The following is a 21,692-nucleotide window of genomic DNA, read 5'->3' as shown; positions in this document are numbered from 1 at the left end:
AGGTTTAACTTTGGCTTAGATACTGTGCTATTGCTAACACCGTGATATGTTTTTGGAAGGTCTGAACGTCCTTCTACATAATAATTTTAATAACCTATTTGATAAATAAGAAAATGTGTTTGTTGAATAAATTGTGCCGAATGTTATTTTCTTTTGTTATGTTTGGAAGCTGGAGTTGAGCTGTTAACATCACAGTCAGATTTCAGAAGGAGAAAAATTTTATTTCAGAATTTAATTTGCAATTCCTGTGCTATTTTGGATTTTATTCTCTCAATCCTAATTTTTTTTCCTTATAATTACACACTATCAACTACAGCAGCATTAATTTTTTGAAAGCTGAAACAACCAAAATGAAAGGAATGTGGTTAGGTTTATGTTCATTGTAGCCAGACTGCTGTGTGAGTTTTGTGTTGTGAAAGTGCTTATCTCTTTAAGTGTCAGTGTGTTAATACTATGTTGATTGTGACTGGGCCTAAAAGTATTAAATAGTGTGTTTTTTTTATAGAAGGGGAATATATTAATCAAGCTGAAAATCATTTTGCTTGTGAATGTCTTAAAAGAAACTGGCAATTCACGTATTGTATATTTTATTGGTATTTTTTTTAACATTTTTTCATTATCGCCCCTTCTGGACCTACCCCTGTATTTTGAATCTCATGCAATATCTATAATACTGGCCTGATGAGGCGCAAGTATTTGCAGTTAAAGGTCTTTTTGAACCAACTGAATGGTAAGTTCACAAAGGCCGTTACACTTACTGAATACAATCAATCCTAAATAATACAAACCTGAAGCGACTATAGTACTGTTTACCTGGCTGTGCCATTAACAATGAAAACATGCAAATAATTCATGAGCTCATATAATTACCAATGTGGGAATAGAGCATTAAACAACAATTAATTTTTTTTGTGAATTTCATTGGATTACATTGTATTTTGTGGTTACACAAAAATTTTCTGGATTAATATGTAAAGTAGTAGGTTCTGGAAAATGAGGCGAATAGGAACTGAAATAAAATGTTGGATGATTAGGTTGAGTTAAGTTGGCTGTAGAATTGAAAAAAACAATATTATTTCTTTTAAAATTTAATAATTTGAACAGAATTAAACTTTTCACTCTAGTATTATTTGTCTAATTTCCCAGAAGCCACTATATTACAAATTTCCTTTTTCTTTCCCTATTTGTTACATGATATGTAAAAAAATATTTTTAGTGGTATTCAAATTCAATGTATTTTTTTCCCCCCAGTATCAATTGGGACCATACATCTTTGTATTAACTTCTTGCTAAATAAATTACATATAGAATTTAATATTTTAAGAGATTATATTGTGATTAATATCATGATTTTAGTTCATTTCTATCTTATATGGTGTATTATTGGTATTTTGTCATAAAAAGGTGAATTGAAAGGCTGTTCATAGATATTTTGGTTTTATTACAATTCAACATAATCTTGTTCCTAGTCTCTACTGATGTTATTAGGGATAAAGTCCAAAATAAATTTATGAAAATCAATATCCAAAATTATTTTTTTAAGGATAATGTTAGAATTACTTTCATTTTTTGGTTCTCTTTCATCCAGAAGTCAAATGATAGATTTAATATGTTTTGTGAATAAATATAAATTGGGCTTTAATTATCTTCTAGAAAATACTGGATTCCATCCTTTAATAACTGTAAACGACCACTATGTGATGCAAACAACGGCAATGATATATAAGTATATAAACTATTCATAATATTGCACAGTTTAATACATATTGATATTACCTATATTATTCTACCATTATTAGATAAGCTAAGCGTAAAATTAATCCAAAAAAAACTTGAAACATAAATAAAATAAATACAAATATTTTAGCATTGATTTTCATTTCACTATAATAATTAATTTTTTTTTGAAAATACAGGCATTGCCAATGATGTGTTAGTGTCATAAATATTGTTTATTTTATGTTCTTCATCATTATTATGTGTCCTATTTTGTGTTCATCTCATATATAGTATATAATTGCCTGTACTTGTAATTGTTGTTTTATTGTCCTGTAATAACTGTCCTGTCTATTGTAGCCCCTGCACGTTTATAGTGCCTACGTGTAGGTCGTGCCTACATGTGTGTCTTGCCAAAGGCTGGGCACACACAGAATCAGACAAGACGCGACTTGACGTGTCAGAGCACGGCACGACACCACACAATGCCTCATGACAGCTTAAAACCATACTTTTGTTACCTACCTTATTTTTTTCCCATATTCTTGAAATTGAATTGTTTTTGTAATACTGTTTCGAAGCTGGGTTATATAAAACAGGTCTTTCATGTACTAAACATACTAATCAATGCTTCCAGCTCCTTATTGAAGATAAGTTAATTAAAATACTTTACTCCGAATAGAATTATAATGAACACCAATCTTTAACTATAGTCGGCTATAAATACACTAAGACATGCCTTTGTTGACAAAAACGTTTTTATACTAGCATAGACATTAGACAGTTGCTCGTGACAAAGTTGGGGCAGTATTTCGATGTTGTCACCTCGTGTCTGATCACAACAAATTTGTGTGTTGTGCTGTGGTTGATTCTGCGTGCACTGCTTGTGTGTTAAATACATGGAAGTCAAACTACGTGGTGCCTGCCTGCTCGTAGTGCCTACTTTGTGTGTTTGTTTCCTCTATATCGATGGCTTAGAACGAAAACCTCGTATCTCAATTTTTGGACGAAAATACGTTTTTTTTTATATGTTTTTGGCTGGAAAACCCTCGTATCTCACAAAAAAAATTTTTGGGTGAAAGAAATAAAATGTTGCACCCTACAGTTTTCTATCGGAGAAAAAAAAAGAAACCACGTACATCAGTAGCACGTTTTTTTTTGTCTCTGCTGTAAAATTTGCATTTTATGAGATACGAGGTTTTTCATTCCGAGCCATCGATATGGGGATATGTATTTGCTCGACTTTCTGTTTTGTCGCGCCCACCTGGAGAGAGTTCTCCGACGGTCGGCAGGCGCGTTTCGAACGCGGACGAACGGAGTCGTGTCTCGGAAGGTTCTAACGGCGCCGCGCCCCCGTGTGTTCCCAGTCGGACGTGGTGTCCCAGCTGGTGAAGGTGCCGGGCATAGTGATCGCGGCGTCTGGCACCCGGGCCAAGGCCACGCAGATCGCCATCCAGTGCCGGTCCTGCCGCAACGTCGTTCCCAACCTGCCGGTCAAGCTGGGCCTCGAGGGCTACGTGCTGCCCAGGAAGTGCACCACGTGCGTACGCCCCGGTCCCGCTCGTCGTGGCCCGGTTCTCCTTTTCCCCCCCTGTTCTCGGTCCACAGTTCAGGGTATACAAAATAAGATTTTTAATGTTAACAGGCAGGGTAGTTATCAATTGTGGCAACACTGTTTGCCATTAACTCAGTACTGTAACCTCAGGTTGAGACAGGCTATAGACGAAATCTTAACCATGTGGGTGCTAGCTCATGAACTCCTTTTTCATTTGGCCGCAGTTACACTGTGAAGTCTTGGAAAACCGTGGAAACTATTTGTAACAGCCTGTGATGACGTGGTGCAATGATTGATTGATTGATTGGTTGGTTCCTCCGTGGGATCGCAGGGAGCAGGCCGGCCGGCCCAAGTGCCCCCTGGACCCGTTCTTCATCGTCCCGGACAAGTGCAGCTGCGTGGACTTCCAGGTGCTGAAGCTGCAGGAGCTGCCCGACTCCATCCCCCAGGGCGAGATGCCCCGCCACCTGCAGCTCTACTGCGACAGGTTCGGCTGCCACGCCGTTTCAAAACGGGGACGCACCACAACGCCCAAATACCACAACGCCGAATACCATAACGCCGGATGTCAAAATTGACCACATCGCCGACAGCTAGAAAACTGCTGCTGTGTACCACAACGCTGAAGTACCACAACGCCGAAATACATTTAACGCCGAAAAATGTCCTTGCAGGACTGCCATAAAGGTTACGTTAGGTAAGGTTAGCACACAAATTCATTTGGTTGTTTTTCACTTTTGCTCCTGTGCCCCCCCCCCCCCCCCCCCCCCCTTCCCCTGCAAAATCATTTTTCTGCCTTGTGGTGATTCTGGCGTTGTGGTTCACAACAGTTTTCTAGCTATCGGCGTTGTGGTCAATTTTGACATTCGGCGTTATGGTATTCGGCGTTGTGGTATTTCGGCGTTGTGGTAACAACCCTTTCAAAACCACCAAAAAACAATATTTTTACAATTTTAAAAAAATATTTGGAAAGCTTGGGTTGTGTGTGTAGAAATATTTTCAATTTATAGTTATTTTGTTGGCTTTTTTTTTTTTTTTTTAATCCAGGCAAATCTTGAAGTCTATATTTTCAAATTGTTTTGTCTCTCACATCTTGTGATAAATCTACTGAATTTGTCCTTGATGTATTTTTTTTGTCTGGTTATTGTATGAAATTGTTGTCTTAAACCAAAAATCTTACTTTTTGATGTTTGGTTACGAAATGCATGCAAAAATTGTTTGTTGGAACATGTTTTTAGTATATTTATTATGCTTTGGATTATTATTTCTTTTATATAGTGATGGGTCGAATTCCAATTTTCTTGAATCCGAATCTCAAAGAGTACCTCAAATCCACCCCTCGAATCAAAATCTATGTTTCAAGAGTAAAAAATGAAATAATGCACAAGAAATAAAAATTTTAACAAACATAAAATGTTTCTTCACAGCACTTATTTGTTTCTGTGATTTTTAGCTACATTCTTTTAAATTTGTAATTCTTAATGATTTTACAGTATTTTTAATGTTGCTAAGCTATACTAACCAACCCATTTTACTATCAAGTTATTATATTTACACCTAACTTAACCATAAAAAAAAACCTTTAAAAACTGCAGAATTTTGTTATGTTTCGCAAATTTTGCGCATTACCATATTTTTGGGTACCTAAATATGACAACCTATAAATGTATGTTCGTTTCATTAACTAAGTTTTCCAGAGGAGTACATGTTATGTATTTAATTTACTTAATACATACATATACAGTACACTCCCGATTATCCGTGAAATTAAGTGGCAGAGCCACCGTGGATAGTCAAAATCACGGATAATCCGCAAAAGAGCCGAAAGTGGGAAACAAAAAAGGACACATTAATTGGAACTTAAAAATCTACAAGTTTATGTACAGTAAAAGTTGAAAAAATACAGTACATATGTAAATCTGTATTTTATTACAAGTGAGCAAATTTGAACTCTACTGACGAGTGTATTGCGTGCAGTATACAGTAAAACGCCACAGGCAAGCTCAGTGCGAAGGCGCAGATGACTCACGAAGCGGCTTTGCAGCACATCGTCGGACTGCTTCACTATTTAGAGGAACAAGATGACGATGTGCAGTTGGCTGAAAAACTTATGTTGCTGAAATTTAATCAATAATTAAGAAAAGATTGTAAATTTAAAGAGTTGTGCTTTTTAAGTGTCTAATGAAGTCTCTGAGTACGTACAGTATGTACTCTATCCTTGTTACGAAGTAAGTACTGAGCACTTTTATATTTACATCACTGAAATGTATTGTATGTTAATTATTTATTATATACTAAAATAATTTTAGTATTTTACTGAATAATTATCTGCACCGCGGATTATCCGCCCGCGGATAATAGGGAGTTTACTTGCTGTATATTAAAATAATAATATTTTGAAGAAAGGTTTTAGAAGAAGTACAAAAATAAACATAAATAAATCTAGCAAACCAGTGTTGAATATTTTAATTTACTATTGTTGCTCCAATATTTTTCTTGGATTATTTTTTCTCGAATCCTGAATCTTTTGAATACTGAAGATTCTGTGGGATTTGAGGATTCGAGGATTCAACTGGCTTATCTCTGCTTTGATACATTTGTTGTTAATGTATGTTGCTAATTTTGTTTGTGATGTTTGTTGTAGGTATATATGCGATCGAGTTGTCCCTGGAAACAGGGTGGTCATCCTGGGAATTTTCTCCATTAAGAAGGTTTCCAAGCCACAGAGGGTGAGTGGAAATTGGTAGTAACTTACAAAATACAGTGAAAGAACTTTAACCTGGAACAATCAGGAACATGACTATGCCGGAATAGCAATTTTTCGGATTATAGCATCTCAAAGTAGTTTTAAAAGAAATACCAAAGAAATATTAATATGAGTGATGGGTCAAATTCCAATTTTCTCACATCTGAATCTCAAATTCAAAACTCTAAGAGTACTTTGAACGTACTCTTAGTATCCGATTCTAGGTCTCAAGGGTCCAAAATAAAATACTGTGTAAGAAATTAAAAATATTAACAATGCTTTTGAAACATGTAACCCTTTAAAGGGTTTATTCATAAGTTTCCAGAATCAATGCATATTGTAATTTTATTTATGTAATTACATGTTAAAAGTAAAATATCTTTGGGAATGATAACAGGATAGGTATGAAGGAAAAAATTGTCTTAGAAATTCAGAGGTTATCCTAATATTTTTCTTTGAATCTTTTTCCTTGAATATTAAATCCTTTGAATACTAAGGATTTGATGGTATTTAATGAATTTGAGGATTTGACTGCCCCATCCTTAATTAATATTTATTTATTTATATATTTGTGACATACCCACAGACAGTTTGGGAACTTTAATGGTGGGTATTACATTACAATGGTATTTAAAATAAGTTTTATTGTTATGTATAGAAAGAAAAAAATACAAATGAGTGTTGGTCTTTTTCAAAAAAATCATATTACAAATGTACGCATTATTTGAAATGTGAAATGTAACATCCTAGAAAACAGGAAAAACGTTACTGAAGTGGAAACAATAACGATAAACTCTGAGCTAACATTAAATGCTGGCAGCACAGAAATGTCACCTGATGCCATAGTAAAAGCTGGAATTCACCTGAAAAAATCTGAATGCAAACGACTAGATTGGTGTTAGGTTACGTAAGGTGTCCAAACTTAAAATGTGTTGACTACTGATTAGGGACAAGATCATACAGTGAATTGCGATAAAACCGAAATAACACTGCAAAGCGTGTCAATAAAACATATATGTAACACCGAAATAGGAGGTAAAATACCATTTAACACAAAATGTTACTAAAAACATGAAATAAATCCACAATTTGATAAAAATTTATCTCAAATTACAAAAATATGTATGGCAATTATGGATTTAAAAAAATTTAATATTTTGTTTGATTTTGCATTTTTTATACTACTTCATATCACATTTTTACTGAAATGACGTCTTCTCTTTTAGATATTCGTATTACTAATGATTTCACTGTATAAGTGCATCAGGTGTCAATCAATGAGACTATTTGGGTGAAATAAGTATTAAGAAATATTTTAGTTATATATTTGTTTGAAAATAAAGTTTTTAAAAATAAATTAAGATTATATATATATTGTCGGATTACTTCTAAAACCTTGTAACTCCATTTCAGTCAATTTTACAGGAGAACTTACGAGGTTTTGGAGCACGGTTTCGACTGACAAAAGATACGAGGTTTTATAATTTGTGACTAGAAAAGAGACTAAGTAGAGTTGACTTACGAGGTTTTTATTAGCATATGCACTATGAAAAAATGAAAAAAATACACCAAACACGTCCGGAATATAAAACTGGAAAAAAATCTGGACTTACGAGGTTTTAGAAGTAAGCCGACGATATGTATATATATATTTTTTTAAAAAAACTAAATCGTCCCAAAAAAGAAACCATAAAATTTGCGTCCCTACTACTGATTAGAGGTCATTGACTGTATGTAAGGGTTTGGTTGGCACATCCCTAAGGGCGGAGGGGTTTTGGGCTGTTGCAGGGGGCGGCCAAGGGCAAGCCCATCGTGGGGGTGCGCGCCCCGTACCTGCGGGTGGTCGGCATCCAGGTGGACGGCGAGGGCTCCGGCCTCAGCTGCACCCGGCCCGTGACCCCCGACGAGGAGGACGCCTTCCGCCGCCTGGCGGCCAGCCCCGGTCTCTACGAGCGCGTGAGCCGCTCCGTCGCGCCCAGCATCTTCGGGGCGGCCGACATCAAGAAGGCCATCGCCTGCCTGCTGTTCGGAGGTCCGTCGCGAGCGTCTCCGTGAACGCGGCGTGTCCGTGAAACAATGTCCCTGGCGTAAAGCATTGTAGTGTGTTGGCTTAAAGGGGCCCGCCTCGTCAGGGGTGTATGTGGGTTAGTGAGGCGGGATGATAAGCTCGACGCTCGCCGGTTTTTCTCCTTTAAACTGGCGCGCAGTCTTCTCGTCGTCACAGGATAACTGTTTAATTTGAGCGATAAATGTGTAATGCAAGTCCCTTAAGTGCTTTCGAGAATCTGTACCGGTTTTTTTTACGTCTAAAAATCACTCTGAAAAACATGCGTTTCAGACATTTTTCACTCTTCTAAAAATACAGTTTAAAAACGTCATCCGAAATCAAAAGTACTTTTTCGGTCCTCGGCGAACTCTTAAAATGCTTTTCGTAAGCAGACCCAGCTCGGATATCTCGAGTGGTTTTGAAATCGCGTTGTTTTTCCTGAAGATCTGCACACCGTGTGTGTGCCCCGGGTAGGCGGAGCCCTTAAGGTCGCAGTTAAAAGAGCAACTCAAACAGTTTTAGATGGGTGCGTGCGTGAATGTTTTCTTTGTTGTTTCCTCACTTGCAATGCCAACTATGTGTAAAGAATGGCTTCTTCCCCATTTAGTAGAGGGTAAACCTGTTAACTTTATTTGGCAATAGGATGGAGCCCCTACCCATTGGAATCTCTTTGTATGAGAGTGGTTGAACTTAAAAGTCCCTGACTGTTGGATTGGCCATTAAGGTTGAGACGACAGTGCTCTTTTTCGCTGACCTTCACGTTCACTTTACTTAATGCCATGAGATTTATTTTTTCCTTTGGGGCTTTATGAAAGATAGTGTCTTCACTTCCGCCTTTACCTAATGATTTGCCAGAGTTAGACACAGAATTGAAGAGGTGATTACTTCCATTACTCCGGCCTTGCTGACCAAAGTGTGGGAATAATTGGTCTTTAGGTTGAACGTGTGCCATATAACTAAAGGTGCACATATTGAACATTTGTAATAAATGCTTGTTAGTTTACCTTCAATTTGATGAATGATTTGTTGTAAATAGTGTAAATTAAACTGTTATACTATTGAAACTGGGACTTTCTGTTTAAGGTAACTCAATGAAAGGTCTTAAATCAAACATTCTGTTCTTCAGAATTTTTGGGTTTGATAGGGCTTTTAACTTTGGCTGCTACAGTGCATTACTGCGCTGCAGGAATTTTTAGTTTTCTGAGAGATTATTGTTACAGTCAGTTATTTTTTCAGTACAGTGTTCCTTGTATTCTTGCTGGTTACATTTCAGCATTCACATTTTTACATTTAGCATTCCCATTAAACCTATATATTCAAAATCCATATTCCGGAATGGTTGAGTACCAGAATGTGCTGGATTAAAGACGTTTCACTATAGGTATGATGTGCGGTATCAATCGGGCAGCATTATTAATAGAGTTGGCCAGCACCCAGTTTTCCGGGAAAAACCGGGAACATATCTTTCCTGAAAAGTTGGGTGGGTAATTAGGCCTGTAAATAAAGCAGTTTTTAGTCCGATCAAATATCATATTATTCGCGAATATGAATATTGAATTTGAATAGTAAGAATGAGGATTAAAAACCAACTAAAAAAAATTTTTGTATGTCGCGTAACAACTTGGGAAAATCCGACAAATATTAATAAAGTGAAAGGTTGTTTATAATAAGTCAGCTGCAATAATTATATGGAAAATGTTTGTTAAAAATATTTAAATTATGAAATATTGGTTTTTATTATGCATCTGATCTAACTTAACCCAACCAACTAACCTTTCATTTCAGTTAAGTTCCTCTTTGCCTTATTTTCCTCAACCTACTACTCTACGTATTGATCCGGAAAATTCTCACTATATGCTATTATTAGAGAGGGTGAAAAATCACAAAAACGATATAGCCGCGAATTGATGCAACTCGTTAATTACTTGCTATTAAATGTGAAAATCCCACATTCCTGTGAATTGACACTAAAAACGTCTCATAAACACTTTGCCGGGCAAAACTAACATTAAAAATACATTTTACAATAATTTTTCATGGAAAATTTGACATTTTAAATGTTAATTTTTCACGTACATGTAATCAATCCCTAACATTTACTCTAGAAACAAACTACGCCACCATGTTGCCAAAGAATTGCTGCCAACACTTTATTTCGGCATTGCAAACGACTTGTTGAATCTCGTAGGCAGCGGTACTACGTGGTTCGATATATCGATTGACAATTCTCGATGTATTTCCGCAGCGCCATTTGCTATTATCGTAAACCGAATTTCATTCCTCCCCAAGCGAAGCTCAACCAGACCTAAAAATATTGTCGTACGTAAGTTAAATGAAACTTTTATTTTTTGTTGCACGAAAGGTTATGATAGTAGTTCTGCGGAGTTATTCGTGGAGGTGGTGCGAGTGTGTACGGATGGTTTCGGCATGGCGTGGACACAGAGTATATAAGTGAACCAGAGACGAAATAGAGGCGCGGTCTCTTTGATCCTGGCGAACTCGACGGCAGACAGTCGAAAAGTTGGCCGCCACGTTTGTGGCGTGTGCGCTGCTCATAAACACATGTCGAATGCTACGTTTTCCTGAAGCACGGATCATTATTCCGTAAAAATTTCTACTCGACACGCAATTACGTTCAATTTGCCATTAAGGTTTAATGCGTGGACCGTACGCAACGAATGCGTTCGGTTACGATTCATGGGTGGATCGGCTGGGGGTGAAGTATTATGAGACTGTGATTTTTTTTTGTTTGTGTTAAGAGCGTGTTTGATCAAGTGACGAGCCTGTTTGTCCGTTTGGGCGGCTAGCCCACGATGTGCTGACACGGCGAGTTCGGGTGTGCACTGCTGATTTCGCCTCTGGTTCTTACGCTTCACGTGGACGTGCTCGCAGGCTCCCGCAAGCGCATGCCCGACGGCCTGACGCGCCGGGGCGACATCAACGTGCTGCTCCTGGGCGACCCCGGCACGGCCAAGTCCCAGCTGCTCAAGTTCGTGCAGCGCGTGTCGCCCATCGGCGTGTACACGTCGGGCAAGGGCTCCTCCGCCGCGGGGCTCACCGCCTCCGTCACCAGGGACCCCGCGACGGTGAGCGACTGTGGTGTCGCACGGACCCTGCTGCGTCGTGTCGGTCGGTGTCTACCACGCGGTTCACGCCACTTTCAGGATATCGTCTGTGATACGAGCACAGTGTCAGCAGTCGTACGACTGCGGACAGTGACTTCCCTTTGTTGTAAATACATATCGTTGCGAGTGGCAAATACATACTCGGAAAGGATAACCCAAATTAATTAATTAGAGTATATGTATTTATCAACTACCAGTTAACACTAAAGAAAAGTACATTTGGCGCTGTATGAAATTGTGTGCGAGTTACATTGGAGTAATCATATTCTTTTAGGTGTGTTATATAAGTACTAAAATAAAAAAAAATTAATATTTAACTTTATTTGAATTTGATTTAAGAACAACATGTTTGAAAATTGTGGTTAAATTATCCAGTAGTTTGGTTAGTACAAACTTCGTTATTGCAAAGTAACAAAATTATGTTCTCTTTGTGGTTATATTATTGAGGTTTTACTGTGGTGTACTAATGTGCAAGAATAAAAATAAATTTACCAAGAAAGTTTGAAGACATGATAAAATTCATTGAGCAAGTTCAGTCGGGCACACTAAACAATGCATACATGTAGGGATGTGCGAGTACCCGATATTTTTGGGTACGGTTCGAATCCACAATTACCCGAACCCGGAATCGTTGTACGTACATGGATTCGAACAGTATCACGAATATTCACAAAAGTTATAAATTAATTTAATATGGCTCAAAAATACTAGCAGTGAAAAATAAAATTAGGCTACTATTACATAAGTATTTATAATATGATGTATCAAAGAAAGATATGTAAATTAAATAATTAACACAGTGACATTAAAAGGATTTCGAGAGCTTAAACTATAATTATGAATTTCGTCGTATAGCAAACTATAAACTAAAAACAATTACATACCTACAAGAAAAAAAAAAGTCTTGGCTATTTATTGGAGAAAAAAATGGTTTTGTTTGCTGAAACGTTTATAAAACTGAGATTTTCCCTTGCAGCGTGCAGTTTATCACGATCGAGTCGGAGAATCGAATATGTTTTGGTTTTTCATATTTTAAAGTTTTTAATTATTAATTAAGTTCACATAATTATAAACATTTCAAATCTCAGTGTAATAAATAATTGCCAGTAGTTACAGTTAGGAAAAAGAAAACACCCATTATTTTTAAATTTATCAGTTATTTTTAATTATTCTGTGCTTAATATTCGGAGTTGGGTTCATATTTAAAATATTGCCAGGGATTCGAATTGGAAAATCAAGGATTCGCACATCCCCACACACATGTCAGTGTCGAGTGGGTCGAGCAGGCGGAGGGTCGAGGAACGCAGCGGGAGCCTCTAGCGGCCCGTGTGTGTCTCGTCGCTGCCCGCAGCGCAACTTCGTGATGGAGGGCGGGGCCATGGTGCTGGCGGACGGCGGGGTGGTCTGCATCGACGAGTTCGACAAGATGCGGGAGGACGACCGGGTGGCCATCCACGAGGCCATGGAGCAGCAGACCATCTCCATCGCCAAGGTGCGTGCCCTGCCCTGCCCTCAAGAGGAGTCGGCGTGCTGTGAACGTGCGGTGAAACCTTCGTAAGAGAAGATGACCCTTGAAAAAAAAATTTGCTCCCAAAAAAAAAAAATAGGTTCATTTCCAGACCTCCGTACGCATACAATTTTTACCCTTTCAGTTAGGCCTGGGTGAATACTGGGTTTTTTATGCAAAGCAATTATCAAATAAAGTGGTTAAATTATTCTCGAAGTTTAATACAATTGAGAATACTGTTCTCAGTAAAGCTTTTATAAAAAGCTTTTTATAAAAAAAAATAATCGTTGAAATAAAATAACCCTTAAAAAATTTTCTCCTAAAAAAAGGTTATTTCCGGACCTACGTACGCATACAATTTTACCCTTTCAGTTAGGCATGGGTGAATACTGGCTTTTTGATGCGAAGCGAATGGGGCGACTGAAATGCAGCCCCTTGGAAGGGCAGCCCTTCAGGATTTTTCTGGCAATGGTTTGTTTGTACAGCGACTGGAAGGGCAGCCCATCCAATTTCTGGCAACGTGATTCTTTTGGTGTTTGAATAATCCTGAAAACTTGCCCCTTGGAAGGGCAGCCCATCAGGATTTTTCTGACAGTGGTGTTTTTGAAAGGTTGTCTGAATTGTTGCCCCTTGGATGGGCAGCCCTTCAGGATTTTTCTGACAGTGGTTAGTTTGTAAAGTGACTGGAAGGGCAGCCCTTCCAGTATCTTAAAATGTGTCTAGTAATTAATAGGGACAAGATTATGTGATGAATTGCAAAAAACTGAAATAACATCGAAAAGCATGTCAAAACACTATATAACATCGTAATACAAGTTATATCATGGAATTAATTAGCATTTAACTAAAACTTAATCCAAATCATAAAAAAAAAAAATTATCCTCTGACGTTAAAAAAATCAAGGAATTTCATTTCCGGACAAAAATTTGTACCAAAGTGTGTGGATCAGAAAAAAATTAATTTAATTTGTTTTTGGTTGTACATTGCTTATTGAATCAGTAATTAATTTTACACCATAAAGGCTTGCAAATTTATATATAGTTTTTTTTGTTGTTCTGAATGTATCTGTTTCAGACCAATTTATTAAAAATTATTTTATCGTAAAAATGCATCTAGTATATTCCACCACTGTTTTGGTGGAGTCAGTATTACAAAACAGCTTTTATATAAAAAATAAAAACAACACGGAAATTCTATTTTAAAAACCAAATTGGACTAAAAAATAGAACCGTAAAATCTTGTAGGTGATAACGAATAGTTAAGAAAATATGTATTAAATTCGAAATGTTGAACTGTATGCCAGATTGTTCACGGAAAAGGAATATTTTCCGAGCACTCGCAGTCCGTGCTACCCGAGAGGTATACAGCGGGCTTGTGTGGGGCTTTTGCAGGCTTGGATATCAGATTGTTCACGAATACGGAATATTTTCCGAGCGCTCGCAGTCCGTGCTACCCGAGAGGTATACAGCGGGCTTGTGTGGGGTTTTTGCAGGCTTGGATATCAGATTGTTCACGAAAAGGGAATATTTTCCGAGCACTCGCAGTCCGTGCTACCCGAGAGGTATACAGCGGGCTTGTGTGGGGCTTTTGCAGGCTTGGATATCAGATTGTTCACGAAAAGGGAATATTTTCCGAGCGCTCGCAGTCCGTGCTACCCGAGAGGTATACAGCGGGCTTGTGTGGGGCTTTTGCAGGCTTGGATATCAGATTGTTCACGAAAAGGGAATATTTTCCGAGCACTCGCAGTCCGTGCTACCCGAGAGGTATACAGCAGGCTTGTGTGGGGCTTTTGCAGGCTTGGATATCAGATTGTTCACGAAAAGGGAATATTTTCCGAGCGCTCGCAGTCCGTGCTACCCGAGAGGTATACAGCGGGCTTGTGTGGGGCTTTTGCAGGCTTGGATATCAGATTGTTCACGAAAAGGGGAATATTTTCCAAGCACTCGCAGTCCGTGCTACCCGAGAGGTATACAGCGGGCTTGTGTGGGGCTTTTGCAGGCTTGGATATCAGATTGTTCACGAAAAGGGAATATTTTCCGAGCGCTCGCAGTCCGTGCTACCCGAGAGGTATACAGCGGGCTTGTGTGGGGCTTTTGCAGGCTTGGATATCAGATTGTTCACGAATACGGAATATTTTCCGAGCGCTCGCAGTCCGTGCTACCCGAGAGGTATACAGCGGGCTTGTGTGGGGCTTTTGCAGGCTTGGATATCAGATTGTTCACGAAAAGGGAATATTTTCCGAGCGCTCGCAGTCCGTGCTACCCGAGAGGTATACAGCGGGCTTGTGTGGGGCTTTTGCAGGCTTGGATATCAGATTGTTCACGAATACGGAATATTTTCCGAGCGCTCGCAGTCCGTGCTACCCGAGAGGTATACAGCGGGCTTGTGTGGGGCTTTTGCAGGCTTGGATATCAGATTGTTCACGAAAAGGGAATATTTTCCGAGCGCTCGCAGTCCGTGCTACCCGAGAGGTATACAGCGGGCTTGTGTGGGGCTTTTGCAGGCTTGGATATCAGATTGTTCACGAAAAGGGAATATTTTCCAAGCGCTCGCAGTCCGTGCTACCCGAGAGGTATACAGCGGGCTTGTGTGGGGCTTTTGCAGGCTTGGATATCAGATTGTTCACGAAAAGGGAATATTTTCCGAGCGCTCGCAGTCCGTGCTACCCGAGAGGTATACAGCGGGCTTGTGTGGGGCTTTTGCAGGCTTGGATATCAGATTGTTCACGAATACGGAATATTTTCCGAGCGCTCGCAGTCCGTGCTACCCGAGAGGTATACAGCGGGCTTGTGTGGGGCTTTTGCAGGCTTGGATATCAGATTGTTCACGAAAAGGGAATATTTTCCGAGCGCTCGCAGTCCGTGCTACCCGAGAGGTATACAGCGGGCTTGTGTGGGGCTTTTGCAGGCTTGGATATCAGATTGTTCACGAAAAGGGAATATTTTCCAAGCGCTCGCAGTCCGTGCTACCCGAGAGGTATACAGCGGGCTTGTGTGGGGCTTTTGCAGGCTTGGATATCAGATTGTTCACGAATACGGAATATTTTCCGAGCGCTCGCAGTCCGTGCTACCCGAGAGGTATACAGCGGGCTTGTGTGGGGCTTTTGCAGGCTTGGATATCAGATTGTTCACGAATACGGAATATTTTCCGAGCGCTCGCAGTCCGTGCTACCCGAGAGGTATACAGCGGGCTTGTGTGGGGCTTTTGCAGGCTTGGATATCAGATTGTTCACGAAAAGGGAATATTTTCCGAGCGCTCGCAGTCCGTGCTACCCGAGAGGTATACAGCGGGCTTGTGTGGGGCTTTTGCAGGCTTGGATATCAGATTGTTCACGAAAAGGGAATATTTTCCGAGCGCTCGCAGTCCGTGCTACCCGAGAGGTATACAGCGGGCTTGTGTGGGGCTTTTGCAGGCTTGGATATCAGATTGTTCACGAAAAGGGAATATTTTCCGAGCGCTCGCAGTCCGTGCTACCCGAGAGGTATACAGCGGGCTTGTGTGGGGCTTTTGCAGGCTTGGATATCAGATTGTTCACGAAAAGGGAATATTTTCCAAGCGCTCGCAGTCCGTGCTACCCGAGAGGTATACAGCGGGCTTGTGTGGGGCTTTTGCAGGCTTGGATATCAGATTGTTCACGAATACGGAATATTTTCCGAGCGCTCGCAGTCCGTGCTACCCGAGAGGTATACAGCGGGCTTGTGTGGGGCTTTTGCAGGCTTGGATATCAGATTGTTCACGAAAAGGGAATATTTTCTGAGCGCTCGCAGTCCGTGCTACCCGAGAGGTATACAGCGGGCTTGTGTGGGGCTTTTGCAGGCTTGGATATCAGATTGTTCACGAATACGGAATATTTTCCGAGCGCTCGCAGTCCGTGCTACCCGAGAGGTATACAGCGGGCTTGTGTGGGGCTTTTGCAGGCTTGGATATCAGATTGTTCACGAAAAGGGAATATTTTCCGAGCGCTCGCAGTCCGTGCTACCCGAGAGGTATACAGCGGGCTTGTGTGGGGCTTTTGCAGGCTTGGATATCAGATTGTTCACGAATACGGAATATTTTCCGAGCGCTCGCAGTCCGTGCTACCCGAGAGGTATACAGCGGGCTTGTGTGGGGCTTTTGCAGGCTTGGATATCAGATTGTTCACGAAAAGGGAATATTTTCCGAGCGCTCGCAGTCCGTGCTACCCGAGAGGTATACAGCGGGCTTGTGTGGGTCTTTTGCAGGCTTGGATATCAGATTGTTCACGAAAAGGGAATATTTTCCGAGCGCTCGCAGTCCGTGCTACCCGAGAGGTATACAGCAGGCTTGTGTGGGTCTTTTGCAGGCTTGGATATCAGATTGTTCACGAATACGGAATATTTTCCGAGCGCTCGCAGTCCGTGCTACCCGAGAGGTATACAGCGGGCTTGTGTGGGTCTTTTGCAGGCTTGGATATCAGATTGTTCACGAATACGGAATATTTTCCGAGCGCTCGCAGTCCGTGCTACCCGAGAGGTATACAGCGGGCTTGTGTGGGGCTTTTGCAGGCTTGGATATCAGATTGTTCACGAAAAGGGAATATTTTCCGAGCGCCCGCAGTCCGTGCTACCCGAGAGGTATACAGCGGGCTTGTGTGGGGCTTTTGCAGGCTTGGATATCAGATTGTTCACGAAAAGGGAATATTTTCCGAGCGCTCGCAGTCCGTGCTACCCGAGAGGTATACAGCGGGCTTGTGTGGGGCTTTTGCAGGCTTGGATATCAGATTGTTCACGAAAAGGGAATATTTTCCGAGCGCTCGCAGTCCGTGCTACCCGAGAGGTATACAGCGGGCTTGTGTGGGGCTTTTGCAGGCTTGGATATCAGATTGTTCACGGAAAAGGAATATTTTCCGAGCACTCGCAGTCCGTGCTACCCGAGAGGTATACAGCGGGCTTGTGTGGGGCTTTTGCAGGCTTGGATATCAGATTGTTCACGAATACGGAATATTTTCCGAGCGCTCGCAGTCCGTGCTACCCGAGAGGTATACAGCGGGCTTGTGTGGGGCTTTTGCAGGCTTGGATATCAGATTGTTCACGAAAAGGGAATATTTTCCGAGCGCTCGCAGTCCGTGCTACCCGAGAGGTATACAGCGGGCTTGTGTGGGGCTTTTGCAGGCTTGGATATCAGATTGTTCACGAAAAGGGAATATTTTCCGAGCGCTCGCAGTCCGTGCTACCCGAGAGGTATACAGCGGGCTTGTGTGGGGCTTTTGCAGGCTTGGATATCAGATTGTTCACGAAAAGGGAATATTTTCCGAGCGCTCGCAGTCCGTGCTACCCGAGAGGTATACAGCGGGCTTGTGTGGGGCTTTTGCAGGCTTGGATATCAGATTGTTCACGGAAAAGGAATATTTTCCGAGCACTCGCAGTCCGTGCTACCCGAGAGGTATACAGCGGGCTTGTGTGGGGCTTTTGCAGGCTTGGATATCAGATTGTTCACGAAAAGGGAATATTTTCCGAGCGCTCGCAGTCCGTGCTACCCGAGAGGTATACAGCGGGCTTGTGTGGGGCTTTTGCAGGCTTGGATATCAGATTGTTCACGGAAAAGGAATATTTTCCGAGCACTCGCAGTCCGTGCTACCCGAGAGGTATACAGCGGGCTTGTGTGGGGCTTTTGCAGGCTTGGATATCATATTGTTCACGAAAAAGGAATATTTTCCGAGCACTCGCAGTCCGTGCTACCCGAGAGGTATACAGCGGGCTTGTGTGGGGCTTTTGCAGGCTTGGATATCAGATTGTTCACGAATACGGAATTTTTTCCGAGCGCTCGCAGTCCGTGCTACCCGAGAGGTATACAGCGGGCTTGTGTGGGGCTTTTGCAGGCTTGGATATCAGATTGTTCACGAAAAGGGAATATTTTCCGAGCGCTCGCAGTCCGTGCTACCCGAGAGGTATACAGCGGGCTTGTGTGGGGCTTTTGCAGGCTTGGATATCAGATTGTTCACGAAAAGGGAATATTTTCCGAGCGCTCGCAGTCCGTGCTACCCGAAAGGTATACAGCGGGCTTGTGTGGGGCTTTTGCAGGCTTGGATATCAGATTGTTCACGAATACGGAATATTTTCCGAGCGCTCGCAGTCCGTGCTACCCGAGAGGTATACAGCGGGCTTGTGTGGGGCTTTCGCAGGCTTGGATATCAGATTGTTCACGAAAAGGGAATATTTTCCGAGCGCTCGCAGTCCGTGCTACCCGAGAGGTATACAGCGGGCTTGTGTGGGGCTTTTGCAGGCTTGGATATCAGATTGTTCACGAATACGGAATATTTTCCGAGCGCTCGCAGTCCGTGCTACCCGAGAGGTATACAGCGGGCTTGTGTGGGGCTTTTGCAGGCTTGGATATCAGATTGTTCACGAAAAGGGAATATTTTCCGAGCGCTCGCAGTCCGTGCTACCCGAGAGGTATACAGCGGGCTTGTGTGGGGCTTTTGCAGGCTTGGATATCAGATTGTTCACGAAAAGGGAATATTTTCCGAGCGCTCGCAGTCCGTGCTACCCGAGAGGTATACAGCGGGCTTGTGTGGGGCTTTTGCAGGCTTGGATATCAGATTGTTCACGAAAAGGGAATATTTTCCGAGCGCTCGCAGTCCGTGCTACCCGAGAGGTATACAGCGGGCTTGTGTGGGGCTTTTGCAGGCTTGGATATCAGATTGTTCACGGAAAAGGAATATTTTCCGAGCACTCGCAGTCCGTGCTACCCGAGAGGTATACAGCGGGCTTGTGTGGGGCTTTTGCAGGCTTGGATATCAGATTGTTCACGAAAAGGGAATATTTTCCGAGCACTCGCAGTCCGTGCTACCCGAGAGGTATACAGCGGGCTTGTGTGGGGCTTTTGCAGGCTTGGATATCAGATTGTTCACGGAAAAGGAATATTTTCCGAGCACTCGCAGTCCGTGCTACCCGAGAGGTATACAGCGGGCTTGTGTGGGGCTTTTGCAGGCTTGGATATCAGATTGTTCACGGAAAAGGAATATTTTCCGAGCGCTCGCAGTCCGTGCTACCCGAGAGGTATACAGCGGGCTTGTGTGGGGCTTTTGCAGGCTTGGATATCAGATTGTTCACGAAAAGGGAATATTTTCCGAGCGCTCGCAGTCCGTGCTACCCGAGAGGTATACAGCGGGCTTGTGTGGGGCTTTTGCAGGCTTGGATATCAGATTGTTCACGAATACGGAATATTTTCCGAGCGCTCGCAGTCCGTGCTACCCGAGAGGTATACAGCGGGCTTGTGTGGGGCTTTTGCAGGCTTGGATATCAGATTGTTCACGAAAAGGGAATATTTTCCGAGCGCTCGCAGTCCGTGCTACCCTAGAGGTATACAGCGGGCTTGTGTGGGGCTTTTGCAGGCTTGGATATCAGATTGTTCACGGAAAAGGAATATTTTCCGAGCACTCGCAGTCCGTGCTACCCGAGAGGTATACAGCGGGCTTGTGTGGGGCTTTTGCAGGCTTGGATATCAGATTGTTCACGAAAAGGGAATATTTTCCGAGCACTCGCAGTCCGTGCTACCCGAGAGGTATACAGCGGGCTTGTGTGGGGCTTTTGCAGGCTTGGATATCAGATTGTTCACGGAAAAGGAATATTTTCCGAGCACTCGCAGTCCGTGCTACCCGAGAGGTATACAGCGGCTTGTGTGGGGCTTTTGCAGGCTTGGATATCAGATTGTTCACGGAAAAGGAATATTTTCCGAGCGCTCGCAGTCCGTGCTACCCGAGAGGTATACAGCGGGCTTGTGTGGGGCTTTTGCAGGCTTGGATATCAGATTGTTCACGAAAAGGGAATATTTTCCGAGCGCTCGCAGTCCGTGCTACCCGAGAGGTATACAGCGGGCTTGTGTGGGGCTTTTGCAGGCTTGGATATCAGATTGTTCACGAATACGGAATATTTTCCGAGCGCTCGCAGTCCGTGCTACCCGAGAGGTATACAGCGGGCTTGTGTGGGGCTTTTGCAGGCTTGGATATCAGATTGTTCACGAAAAGGGAATATTTTCCGAGCGCTCGCAGTCCGTGCTACCCGAGAGGTATACAGCGGGCTTGTGTGGGGCTTTTGCAGGCTTGGATATCAGATTGTTCACGAATACGGAATATTTTCCGAGCGCTCGCAGTCCGTGCTACCCAAGAGGTATACAGCGGGCTTGTGTGGGGCTTTTGCAGGCTTGGATATCAGATTGTTCACGAAAAGGGAATATTTTCCGAGCGCTCGCAGTCCGTGCTAACCGAGAGGTATACAGCGGGCTTGTGTGGGGCTTTTGCAGGCTTGGATATCAGATTGTTCACGAATACGGAATATTTTCCGAGCGCTCGCAGTCCGTGCTACCCGAGAGGTATACAGCGGGCTTGTGTGGGGCTTTTGCAGGCTTGGATATCAGATTGTTCACGAAAAGGGAATATTTTCCGAGCGCTCGCAGTCCGTGCTACACGAGAGGTATACAGCGGGCTTGTTTGGGGCTTTTGCAGGCTTGGATATCAGATTGTTCACGAAAAGGGAATATTTTCCGAGCGCTCGCAGTCCGTGCTACCCGAGAGGTATACAGCGGGCTTGTGTGGGGCTTTTGCAGGCTTGGATATCAGATTGTTCACGAAAAGGGAATATTTTCCGAGCGCTCGCAGTCCGTGCTACCCGAAAGGTATACAGCGGGCTTGTGTGGGGCTTTTGCAGGCTTGGATATCAGATTGTTCACGAATACGGAATATTTTCCGAGCGCTCGCAGTCCGTGCTACCCGAGAGGTATACAGCGGGCTTGTGTGGGGCTTTTGCAGGCTTGGATATCAGATTGTTCACGAAAAGGGAATATTTTCCGAGCGCTCGCAGTCCGTGCTACCCGAGAGGTATACAGCGGGCTTGTTTGGGGCTTTTGCAGGCTTGGATATCAGATTGTTCACGAAAAGGGAATATTTTCCGAGCGCTCGCAGTCCGTGCTACCCGAGAGGTATACAGCGGGCTTGTGTGGGGCTTTTGCAGGCTAGGATATCAGATTGTTCACGAAAAGG

At 42.5% G+C, this 21,692-nt stretch overlaps 1 protein-coding gene across 1 annotated transcript in view; it reads left to right on the top strand.

Annotated features, from left to right (window-relative positions):
* The window catches only part of LOC134535889 (DNA replication licensing factor Mcm5), a 121,064-nt gene that overhangs the window by 8,651 nt on the left and 90,721 nt on the right, over positions 1 to 21,692 (top strand). The window contains exons 4-9 of the mRNA XM_063375236.1: positions 3,084 to 3,256; positions 3,603 to 3,758; positions 5,916 to 6,000; positions 7,806 to 8,049; positions 10,957 to 11,150; positions 12,541 to 12,681. Coding sequence (XP_063231306.1) covers positions 3,084 to 3,256; positions 3,603 to 3,758; positions 5,916 to 6,000; positions 7,806 to 8,049; positions 10,957 to 11,150; positions 12,541 to 12,681 — 993 coding nt within the window. The remainder of the gene's footprint in view (positions 1 to 3,083; positions 3,257 to 3,602; positions 3,759 to 5,915; positions 6,001 to 7,805; positions 8,050 to 10,956; positions 11,151 to 12,540; positions 12,682 to 21,692) is intronic.

The sequence above is a fragment of the Bacillus rossius genome, chromosome 10, assembly GCF_032445375.1.
Source record: "Bacillus rossius redtenbacheri isolate Brsri chromosome 10, Brsri_v3, whole genome shotgun sequence".
Classification (NCBI taxonomy): Eukaryota; Metazoa; Arthropoda; class Insecta; order Phasmatodea; family Bacillidae; genus Bacillus; species Bacillus rossius.
This window is presented reverse-complemented; position numbering and strand designations above follow the sequence as displayed.